Here is a 12,480-nt window from a genome sequence, read left to right as displayed (position 1 = left end):
CTGCAACCCTCAACTTGAAATGCTCCTTCCCTCCCTCACTAGCTTTGCTGATGCAATTTTTGCATAGCTTTGCTGTGAACTGCAGCAGTGAAGTGATCCAGTAAAAACAAAACTGCTTGCACATGCAAGCTCTGCTCCTGATTGAGTTTCTAAGGTGGTGCCCATAAAAAGCTTTAGATGGGGGGCAAAGTTAATCAACTTTTCCACCATGTCAAGTATTTCTCCAACACCGTTCTGAAGGTGTGAGCTACATAACAACTCTGTTTAGTAACTCACAAAACATGCTGCTCCCCAAAGAGACAACACACGGCCCATTACAGCATAAACCAGCTATTTCCTCTTATTTTAACCTGAAGGGGTTTTAAGAAACATGCACAGACTCTGGCTTTCAAGATTACATTCTACCTATTACTACTTATTCATAGAATTCAGTGTAACGTTCACCTGCTACATATTCCAATGTAGAAACTGGTGAGTTTCCCTTTGCTACCGTATTTTGAAACATCTGGGTCACGTTTACAAAGTATTTACAGTCTGATTTGTATAAAATACATATACATAAAACTTTTCTCGTGATTTTCTGTTGTAAGAGACTAGCAGAAATGTTTTAATATTAGCAACACAAGTGATAAGGACAATATCAGAATTTTTCTTCAGAATAAATTTTTTTTTTTTTTTAAATTACATCAAAATAATCACACCAAGCAAAAAACCCCACAACCTTCCCCAGGAGGCTTAATTCCTGGCTTTTATTTCAAGTCCCAAACTGAAGTATGTTTTCCAGACTTAATTTCATATCTGATTTCTTTCCTATTCTTCAGGATACCAAATACTCTACAATTAAGGAATACTTTCACAGCATAAAGCACCTCACACAGCTTGTGTACAGGTGCCATAAGGAAATCAACACACTGAATACCACACAAGAAGGAACACTAGTGCAACAGCATGGAATAATAATAAAAGTCAAAGCAACACCATAAAGAATATTTTCTAAATACAAGGAAGAGAAAGAAAATTTTAGCCAGATCAAAGAATGATCAAAGAAAATATTTTGGATGTAAGTCTCTGGGGAAAAAATGCACAGATGAAAACACAAAAGGCACAAACAAGCTGAAAGAAGCAAGGAGACAAAGGAAAAAACTACAATACCTCATCCCCCATCTGTGGGACAAACGGGCACCGCCGAGGAACAGTGTCTGTAATCCATGCTGAAGGCAGCCATTCTTCCAGCGTCAAACCATTTTCTGCCAGAACTCCTACAGCCAACCTCTAAAGAAAACATACACAGAGGATTAGTGCAAAATTATTGCTAGTGTGAAGATTAATCTTAACTGCCTTTTGAGGTTTTTTTGGGGGGGGTGTAGGGATGAGCCCTAAACAAAAACTGTATTTAATAACAGTCCACTAACTATGTCTGATGTCCAAAATGATAAAATGGAAGCATGTCATTCTCTTGAACCAAATTCATATGGTTGCCTTGGCCAAAAAGGCACTAAAATGATACAGCTGCCTCCAATTAAGGAACCTCGGACAAAAAAAAGGAGGAAGAGATTTATGCTGTAAATCATGTGAAAATTACCTGTTTTGGGTACATCCACATCACCTATTAGCATACTTATTATAAAGTGCTGTGGAACTGCATTTTCAGAATGTATTTCCACATCACGTACTTGTGAGCAATGACACTCAGGGCAGTTGCTGGTCCTGGGTGCAAACTGCTTGTCTGTATCCAATATGTCAGAAAAAGCAGGAGTTTGTACAACCATTCAAGCCAGGCTGCTTTGAAATTCCTAACAGGATCTTGTGGATGTGTACAGAAAGCAACCCTTGATGGCTGTACAGAAATCCACTTCATACAGCCACTGCTGGAGGACTCTGCATCTCCAGACTGCAAATAGGATATGCCACGTGTAATTCCATTACACCAATTCAAATGTGGTTTCACATGACAAGTGGTACTGTGATGATTGCACCAGTGGGTATCATGGAAAAGGCATAGATATATTTAAAAACAAAAGCCCACTAAAAAAAAATCAAAATAGAACCTCTCCACTGTAATAAGTCAATAACATAGAAGCACTTTGTGAATTCTGTGGTTCAAGCACCTCTGTCTTGCAAAAAACTGGCATCAGAGCAAAATGTCTAGCCAGCTGATGAATTATGGGAGGTAAAACACAGCCTTTAACCAGAGAACCTTCCTTTTTTATAACTTTACACATTAATCATCAATTTAAAACTTTCTGGAAGCCAAGTCTGATCTTAGTTACTCATCAGGAAGGGATTACTCCCAGTGACTTTAATAAATAATTTCTGAAACTCTACTAAATCCTTTAGTAATTAGTTCCTCTACCTGACTACACACTCAGGCGGATTTGGGGTGCGAGGGGGATATTGAATGGGAAAACAGCCCATTTTTGAGCTTTATGTCTGTGTCATCAGGTGCTACATCTCACTGTAACAAAATAGGGAAGTATTTCATTCTGCATTTATTCCTTTCTAAACTATGATAGTTTTATACAAGCTTTTTCATCATATCTCTTCCAAACTCTCTCCCTTTCAAGAGTCAGTCTCTGTGTCTGATCTAAAGAAAAAAAAAAAAGTTCTGTACTTTTGATCTTCCTGGGTGATTCTTCCTCATCCTTCTTCATTGCACTATCATTTTTTAGATTGATTTTTGGTAGAGGGGGATTAGAAATATAAGCACCACTCAAGATCATGAAACTCATGCATTAATAGAGATGAATGTCAATTTTTCTCTACTCCTTTTCTAATTTTTGAGATTCTGTGTGTGGCTACAAAGACAGTCAAAACTTCTCGCCCCAGTGAAAAAACCTAATTTTGAATCAGGATCAGAATGAGGAAGAACTTTCTACCAGAAAGGCCTGTGAGCTCTCTGCTCAGTAAGGAGGTCAAATGTCCACCACAAGAAACTTCAAAGACTAACATCTGTCAGGAATGACAGGTATAATTAATGCTACCTAGAGATAGAGGAAAGAGCGGTGATTTTCTGCAATTACTTCCAGCTTCATATTTTCTTGTGACTCAAGAAATAAGCAGGTCAGCTTTAAAAGTCTGAAATATCTAGGCCTGATACTCTTTGAATCAAAGATGTTCCATATCTCCATAACTGGGACTAAAATGGATGCAAGATTCCCAAAACACTCAGCTTAGTTTTAATCTAAGTGGAAATACTAGGCTCTCAACCGGCTTTTTATTTTATAATAAGAATCTAAACTAGAGGTTTCAATCATTTAAAAAGTCCTCCACCATCTATTTTTCTCAACTGCTTTCTTATTCCTTCTGATACCTTCTTTTGGTTTCAGACTGTGTAAATAGCAATATACTGTTAGTATTGATAGTGCAACTAATGACTGTGTACAAAACACAAATAGTAGCCTAAACAAAGAATATAAGACTACCATCTGACATCCTCTATGCCACACCAGAGATTCACAGCTCATCTGACACTGTGCCAACCTCCGTGTTCAAACAGCTGTTTTGTCAGGCTACCTTCTAATGAGGGCTAAAGCACTGAAATAATGATTTTAAAGAATGCTGAGGACTCCTAATCTAATAAATAAACAAAATACAGGTAATTAGTTTAGATGATACAGTTAGCTTCCTTGGGCACTGCAAAAAGAGAAGCTCGAAGTTTACAAAAACAATTAGCATCTACTAGATAGATCACTTCTGGTCTCTGTAAAGAAAGAAGGAAGAGAAGTTTTCAGATCTAACAATTAAAAACAAAACAACCTCTCAAAAAACACACTGAAAATAACTAAAGTCACTGAAAATTTCTAAGTACTGATCTAAACTGTAATTGCATTATATCAGAAAGCAAACAAAATACAGACAACAACAAAATCTGATCAAGTCATATTTCCCTTGATGGAGTCAATAGTAGCAAGCATAATGAAAATATCATATATTATAGAATTGACAGGAAAAACTTACATGGTTGTGCAGATCTAAAAGAAATTGCAATTACATAGGGAGACAAGTCAGCACAGCTGTAAAAAATACTGGCATGTTATACCAATACTCAATTGTATTGGAAGTTAAATACTCTGCTTCCACAGAAAGGAAGATTCTGGTGTAAGCAAGGATAGTGATAAGGACATTAGAAGTGCTCCTTACATCAAATAGATCATTTTCGGAAAGCATATCATTATAGTCATCTATCATTTGACTTGCAAGAGTCTTTAATTATCATTTGTTAAAAGTCATGATGTGGTTTAAAATTAGACAATATTAAGTTGTATATGTAACTGAATCATTCATCCAATTACTTCTAAGTCAGCAGGAATGAGCAACCTGTAATACACAAAAAACATCTAACCTTTTGTTTTCTCTCTTTGGGTTTCCTCTTCTTTGGTGATGTTGATGGTCCATCTTTCTCCTCAATACCCTTTTTCCTTTCCTTTTTAATTTGCTTTCTTTGTTTTTCAGGTCCTTCTTCATCCTCTGAACTACTTTCCGCTTTCTTTGTTTTAATTTTAGGAATTTTCTTTGGTGGTTGCAAATTGATTCCTGCATCTGCTGTCCAGTCAGAATAATCACTAGAATAATCACTATACGTGATACAACAAAGAAAAAAGAAATTAAAAAGCGCATTGGATTACATAACATAACACAGTAAAAAATTAGTTAACAGTCTAGCTAACTAGAATGTTTTAATAGTTAAAAACCTAATGCTTAAAACCCTATATTGTAGCTACAATTTAAATGGTAGTAAAACAAAAGCCCTGACATCATTTGGTCTTGCAAGAAGCTTAACTTATAGCATCCCTTGAAGTAAACACTGTTTTTGCTTCATCAATTCAAGATGATAAACACTGAAGTCTGGATATTTTTTTGAAGTCTTCTGGTTTTGAATAGCTTTGAATGAAAAAATAAAGGATGCTTTATTTGCTCTCTAATTTCATACCAAGGATCAAAGCTCAGACCAAGAGCCATAGGAAACTGCTACTACCTGCCTGAAGGGTTTGTGTGCCTGAAAAGAAATACCTTCCTGCAAAACAATTCTGCTTCCAGCAAACAAGGAAAAACCCTCCATAAATTTTATTTAGCAATATGATTGAAAATTAAATCCTGAAAGTTTCATGTTCTTGTTCACAGTTCTTCTAAATCTGCACAAGTGTTAGTTATTAACTGTTTACAGCAAAAATTATTAAAGATTTCTTGGCAAGAATTTTCTCTATAGGTTTTATAGTCACTTACCTAGAACTGCCATCACTGTGCCATGCTCTTTCATCGTCTTCTGATGTTCCACCACTGGCAACAACTACTTCTCCTTCCTAATAAGGAGAGCAAAAGGCATTGGGAAGGGGCAGAGGGGAAGGCAGAGAAAAAGAAAGCATTTTCTTTAGAGCTCAGATTATAATATATGACAATACAATGAAAACTTTTCTAGCCTTTATATGTGTTATAAACATCTGGCATTCTAGAAACTTTATGTTAAAAAGGCATTTTAGTTTGCAGATAGTTCCTTTATTTTAGTGGACTTATATAAAGAAGTATGAAGATATCTGTGCCTGGCTTGACGTAGTATAGAGCAACATTTTTCATCACTATGTGACAAGGCTATCTTACCTTCTCAAAAATTATTTCCACATCTTTTCAATATCGAACAATAACCAATATGAATTTTATGTACTCCTCACTCATTCTCTACCATAGTTACAGAAGCACAGAATAATTGAGGGTGGAAGGGACTTCTGGAGGTCATATTATCCAACTTCACTATTCAAGCAAGGTCACCTAAAGTTGGTGACCACATTGCTAGGCCACGTGATGAGTGCTGACTAGGCTTCCAAATTGCACATACACTTTGCAAAAAACCTTTACAAATGAACACTTTTTTTCCTTTGTCAATTACTTTTTAAGCCAAAGCCAAACGTATACAACAGCATGTGAAAACCTAATACAACATAATTTTTTTAAGAGCTGAAAGGAAACGCACAGTGAAAAACATAACTTGAGTTTCTACTAGAAACAATATTTTATTAGCTGAAGCAGGAGCTTAATGAGAGATATGGAATATGTAAGACTGCCTCATTAATAAGGATCTTACATCTGAAGAACTGTGTCCATTTTCCAACTCTTCAGCAGGCCTTGCAGTTTCTTCTGCAGCGTATCTTGTACGGTAGTTGTGCTGATTAGCTGCTTGTTTCTTTGAGTCACTAGCATCTAGTAAATTATCATGAGAATGGTTCTGTAAAGATACAAAAGTTAAAATACATAATTTTTGAGTGTACTTTTTTTTAATACATTGCATTTTCTTTACTAATTGTATTCCAGGAAACAATTTTTGCATTGGCAAAAAGCTACAAGTCCAAAACTAAAGAGCTGCTGAAGAAAACACTCCACATGAGTACTTGAATGAATGTAAGCACCAAACAGTTCCATGTATTCTGGAAATAATTAAATTTCTTTCCAGACACAAAACAATTTCTAAATCTGTAATTATTAAAAATATTCATTCTCTGCAAAGTACATGTCGGTTAATAAGGACTAAAACAAGGGCTGAACATAACTACTGATAGGCTGCTAAGGGCTTGTAAAAGCTTAGGATTACATTAAAAATGGCTAAGGAAAGGAAGTCACGCAGAAGTTCAGTGTTATTTTGCAGCCAAGGGGTCAGATGTGTTAGAAAAGAAACACACCCCTTAGCATACAGAGATGACTGTTAGCAAATACAGACCTTTAAACATTATGATAATGCATTGAAGAGTTCAAATGAATGAGTCAGTTTGAAAGAATATGAGCCCTTATGAAGCTTAAAAGAACGAAATAAAGCTGTAATTTAGAAATATTTCATGCTCCAGCATTGAGAGATTTTGTTCCTCCTGTAGAATATACATAATGCAAACACTTGCTCTCAACACCAAGTGTGCAATTTTGTATTAGTCCCTCCCCGGTTACTGGGGAAAAAAAACCCAAGAATTATGCTCTCAATTTCAAGCGTTTTGTGGTAATTTTTTTTTTTTGGCATGTATAGTCGAACTTAATCCTAACTCAGATCCAACAAAATAATTTCTGGGCACATTCCTAGGTGACACAAAAAGAGGTACACTTCCCCAGTGTTATCCTTCTACCACAAAGAAAATCTCAGATATCTACTAGGTGCTGATAATAGCTGAAAAAAGTCCCGGAGAGGAAGAAAGCAGAATTGGAACAAAACAAAGGCAGTAATATTTTGACAGTCTTCTAGTAGAGCAGACTGCTTGTACATATTCCTCTTGATTTTTTTTTTTCTTTTGTAGAAAAGAGAAGATTTTTCTATTATGTATGATAAAAGCTGGTTCATTAGGTTGCATTTTCTTGTTGAGGAAAATAACTCCCACTTTTTAAAGTAAAAACTGTAGTAAAACTTGGCTAATCAACACTAGCTAAGCTTTAGTTTTCCTTAGCCACAACAATCATCATTAAAGTGCAGAAATCCAGTAACTAGTTTTACTTCCACACTCCCTGTTAGGAGATACACACACCTTCTGCAAGCATGACTGCAACAGTTCAGCAAAGTAAGCTAGCACACCACTCTGTACAGTTGTGTTCCAGTTTTCATCAAAGCACAGAGCACCAACACAAACTGCTCTGTGCTCTTTTCAGTGAGTACTTTGCTCCTATTATTCTGTCCCTCTGTCTAGTTGGGGAAGTTATCACTGACAGCATAGCTACTGTTCAGATGGGACTGTTCAGCTACCAGCATTTTAACATTGTCCAAGACTTCTGAGACCTGGGGCACTCATTCCTCCTTCTGGATTCAAACTGGCAGCACATGCCAGATGTCCTCAAGCTGCTCTGACCTGATCCAGAACCACTCCATGGCAGCCCTAAGCCCAGTGGCTGAGCCCATCACACAGCCTTCTGGGGCTGCTCACTTCTCATCAAGCTCTCAAGATTCATTACTGAAGCAAAGAGGTCACAAAAGCCAGAATTATAGTAACTTGTTTCTGCTACTGAATTGTGACTTTTTCACGATGAAACATAGTAGAAAAAGCAGGGACAATAGAATGGAATCACATAACCCAAATGAAACAAAGTAGTCAAGTATCCCTTACAATAAGGGGGACATATTTTGCAGAAGCTACGTTACAGCTTGACTGCAATGTTCATGTCTTCTCCCTAGAAACAAAAGAGAAACTCCCCGTTTCTCTTCAGAGGTGAGGCTTCTCAAACAGTTATCATAAATATAGCTTTTCCCACTCAAATAGAGCTACAGATGCTTGGGAAACTGAAGCACTTTGCATTACTCTTTGGTTTTCAAAAGAGTTCTTTTCTTTTGGCAGTTCAAAGCTTGAGGGGAAAAAACAACACCCCAGCCCCTCCGCCCCAATCATTCCTTCATGGAAAAAAGTAATACCACTGTATAAATATTGGATTGTAGTGATGCTGAAGGGTAACAAACTGCTTTGAGAAAGATACAATGCCAAAATAAGAACAGAAAAAAAATCAGGAAAACAAAACCACAAGTACTTATCCATGAGTAACAGAGCAATAGGATGAAATCAGAAAGGATCTCTAGATGTCACCTTGTCTAAACTCACTGCTCAAGCAGGGATGAAAAAACGGGCCATAGGGTATACAATTGCCTCACCTTGCCAAAAAAAGTTATTTTAACATCATTCCTATTCAACTTATCTTTTCAAAATCTGAAGAGAAGCTGTAAGGCAGAACTCTATTTATTTGGCAGAGGGATGGAGTTGAATGTGAAGGTTTGACTATAAAGTACTACAGGATTTTTTTTACAAAATGTAATTATCACCAGTATGTTCAACTATAACTGAGGTAACACAGCTGATGCCTCCTCTCCTCAATATATAACTTAAAGAAAGAGCTTGAACTTGTACTCTCTACTCTAACGGTAGGCTGGGAAATTATTTGAGGTTCAATTATCATTTTCTCTCTAAACACTTCGATGAACAGTCATCTATGCTGACAAGTACCTTGTCCAAGGCTTCCAATCAGTATCAGAGTACATCTATTGATAAACCAGAAATTACAGCTCCTGTCAGAACAGTTTTCCTGGGAAATAAAAATGATGGCATTTCCTGTGTTTGAGAGGCATACTGGACACTGCTGGGGGTCTTGGTAACAGAATTTGTGAGAGATAGAGTAGAAACCCAGAGTGTCCTGACAACTCAAACCACACTGCATGCTGTGGTCCTTATGACTCTGACAGCATTGGGAAGCACAGCTTTGCTGCAGTTTCATACAGGGTTAAAGCAATTTTGAGAAGTTTTTGCTGTATCAATTTCATGGTATTTCTTAACAGCAGCATCTATTTTTTATGCAAAAATACCAAGAGGAGTTAACTTCTAGAAAGTTCAATAGGGGCAAGGCACAAACATATGTCCAATATCAGAACCCCAACATTAAATAGGTCTCTTGTCCTGGCATTTTCTATTTGGCTAAAGAGCACCCTTCCACAGCCTCCTCAAGTCTGAATCAGTGTCTGTAATTACTTAGACTTTAACTGTTACTACATCACATATATGTAAAAATTAGTAATAACTTCTAAAAGCAGTGAAGATAACAGACATTAAGCACTAACTGCTAGGCTCTGGAGTTTTAGATTATTTTCCTCTTAACATCTTGCTGATTTAATTGGAAGCATTGTTTAAATAACATGTAAGTAGAAAAACTTATTTCTGTGGAACACAAATAAGCCACTTTCAGCAGAACAAAGCACACATTTCTATTCCCTGGGTTCTGTTAGTTTATAATACAGTCATTTGCACCCATCACAACAGAAGGCCTATGCCTACTTTTGTCCATCCATAACAATTTCCTATGTTAATTCCTTGAAAATTTGGCATAACATTTCCACTTTATAATAATGAGGAATATTTCCATTTTTGTCACATTTTACTAGGACACACGCCACATGAACCCTCTAGTGTACAGAAATTTCACACTCTTAAACATTTATTAAAATGCCTTAATCCCAGTAGTTTAATAAACTAACCCTCTTAATTACTTGGACTGGGAATATTAACCTGTGCATGTTATTTACCTCAGTTTTCATCTGCTCCTGAAACAAGTAATTTGGAATACAGTTTCATTTTGAAAATGCAAAAAATTCTATTCTACTCCCTTTCATTAATGTATTGGTGTTCAAGTTTTTGCTGTTTGCTTTTTAAAGTGTTCTTGTTTAATAATAGAAAAAATCCTATTCCTCACCAATGACTTTGAAAGTCAAACCAAATTCATTATTCAGCCTGCACTGCAGTGATACTAAATACTATTCAGGTCAAAATACCCAAGTTTTTAGTTTCTCCCCCACAACTCCATTAAGCAATCATATACAAACACTTTTCCATATGACCTGTGTCAAAGAAACATGGGCTTTCAATAGCAGAATACTTATGTCACTTGCATTTAAATTGCAGATATTGTGAAAGAAGAAAGACTGAGCTATAATTCTGTACTACTTTTAACACACTCTACAATGACCCTGAATTAAAAATTAGCAATAGGACTTTAGAAACTCCTCAAAATGTAATTACAGCTGCTCTGTGTTCTTCCTTATTGACCTACACTTTAGCTTGCAATCCAAAATGCTAATAACATTCATTCCTGCCCACCTTTTCATTTTACTTCTGTATTTTTGACATCTTTCAGTTAGAAGGGAAGAAGGGAACAGAAGAAAATATTTTTTCACCATTATCATTACAATATTTTTTCACCACTATCATTACTATATTAATAGACCTAATAAATTTCAAAAGTTGATATTAAAACCAGTATTTCCTACTGGTATGAATTACAACTGAATATTCCTATGAAGAAAATGTTTTCAATACAAGCCTTGTTTAACTCTGCTCTCAGAGAAGCTGACAGTTCTATAGAGTGAGACATTTTCTAGAATTCTTGATGCTATAATTCTCAAGTCTAGAGATTACTGGAAGAAAATGTCATGCCTGTATTTTTTTGGAGGTCTTCTCCATCTCCTTTAGATCATAAATTCTCTCATTAAACCTGTAAGAATCCACTATGCAATAAAAAAACTATAGTCTTGCAACAGTATTCTAATAAAACTTACAAGGAATCAGTATCAAAACCTACTGGATGTTCTCAAGGAAAAGAAATATTTACACTGTGCTTTCCAGTTTTATCTTCAGTTTAACACAGCTTGTATTTAAAGTCAGACTGTCACTGTAAAAGAACAGCACCAGAAGAGCAACTATAATGAAGTAATTAATTTCTATTTAAAACAACCCTAAAAATATTGCACAACAGGTTTTGGATTGCAGTCAATCTTGCTTCTCTTCCCAGGTGTTTATTTGAATTTATTGTGAACACTACAGAAGACGACAATTCCAATTCACTATTCCTGTTACTAAGACACTCCTCCTGAGCTGAAGGGTTGCTCATGTTAACCATAAGCAATAACAAAAATCATGAAAATCTGAGCAGTTAATTTAATTGTGAGACTCAATTACTCAAGAGCAAACACCTTTTTCTTCTTGAAACGTGCTTATTTAAAGCCCATGGGATATCTACTTATTTCTGAATCCCTCTGAGATTTTACACTAGAGATCTGAATTAGTGTGGTTCTCAGCAGTCTGAGTCCTCCAAAAAGATATGTATTTAATGAAGAATCAGCTATTGTAGAAAACGACATTTTTATTCCAAGATGCCATAAAAAAGTATTCAGTAGGATTTATGAGGGCTTTAAGTGTTCTGAAAGTATTCCTAAGTATATCGGTAATTTTTATATAGAAAATTTACTGACATACTCAAATGAAAAGACCATGATTGCCTGGGGTTTTTCATTATTTCCTCAGAACAGAGGTGGAAAGTGACTAAAGGATTTACCAAGCTCTCTCCCTCACATTCTGACAATCCAGAATCCAGATCATAGAACCCCCCCAGGTGTAAATATATGAAACTGAAGGAAGCTATTCCTAAGTAGCAGTTGCTCCGAAGGATTTCAAGGAGATAAATACCACAAATAAAAATATGGGGCTCAAAAGATCCAGTGCTGCCATTACAGTTTGGAGACTAAATTTTTTTTTTTAAACAGGATTTTAAAAAGCATTTGCTTTAAGTTTCTTTGTTTTCAAGATATCATAAAACTAATTGCAAAAACCAAAATGCCAGACCAGCTGGCCTATTCTGTTAAACTTTTATGCCCTAGTGATATTTTAGAAGAAAACTGTAACCCAAGTAGAAATTTAATGGTAATTTGGTATGAATTCACATTATCAGGAAGGATCTTTTGACTAAGCTGCAGCTAAAGACAAGGAAAAAAACCAGAAACCATTGAGCAGTGCAACTGTTTAATTAAATTTAAAAAGTGTATAATTCAGCACCAAAATACATCCCCTCAAGACAAGAAAAAACTTTGTTAAAATCTGAATTTGTCAAGCCCATTTTCTATCACTCCCAGAAGAAAACTAAGAGTTACAAAGACTTCTGATGTCCTGGTATTTCACTAATGAATCCTGTCATATGGCATAAAGCTTTCCC

General features: G+C 35.9%; 1 protein-coding gene across 2 annotated transcripts in view; it reads right to left on the bottom strand.

The window, feature by feature from the left end:
* The window catches only part of PHIP (PHIP subunit of CUL4-Ring ligase complex), a 106,803-nt gene that overhangs the window by 28,376 nt on the left and 65,947 nt on the right, over window positions 1–12,480 (bottom strand). For both annotated transcript variants that reach the window (XM_014870196.2, XM_014870197.2), the window contains exons 21-24: window positions 6,077–6,217; window positions 5,224–5,300; window positions 4,343–4,574; window positions 1,153–1,272 (exon numbers count right to left, since the gene is read on the bottom strand). In XM_014870196.2, the coding sequence (XP_014725682.1) occupies window positions 1,153–1,272; window positions 4,343–4,574; window positions 5,224–5,300; window positions 6,077–6,217 (570 nt within the window). The remainder of the gene's footprint in view (window positions 1–1,152; window positions 1,273–4,342; window positions 4,575–5,223; window positions 5,301–6,076; window positions 6,218–12,480) is intronic.

Source organism: Sturnus vulgaris, chromosome 3 (genome assembly GCF_052056855.1).
Source record: "Sturnus vulgaris isolate bStuVul1 chromosome 3, bStuVul1.hap1, whole genome shotgun sequence".
NCBI classification, from domain to species: domain Eukaryota; kingdom Metazoa; phylum Chordata; class Aves; order Passeriformes; family Sturnidae; genus Sturnus; species Sturnus vulgaris.
The sequence above is the reverse complement of the archived record's forward strand: the minus strand, read 5'-3'. Positions and strand labels throughout refer to the sequence as shown.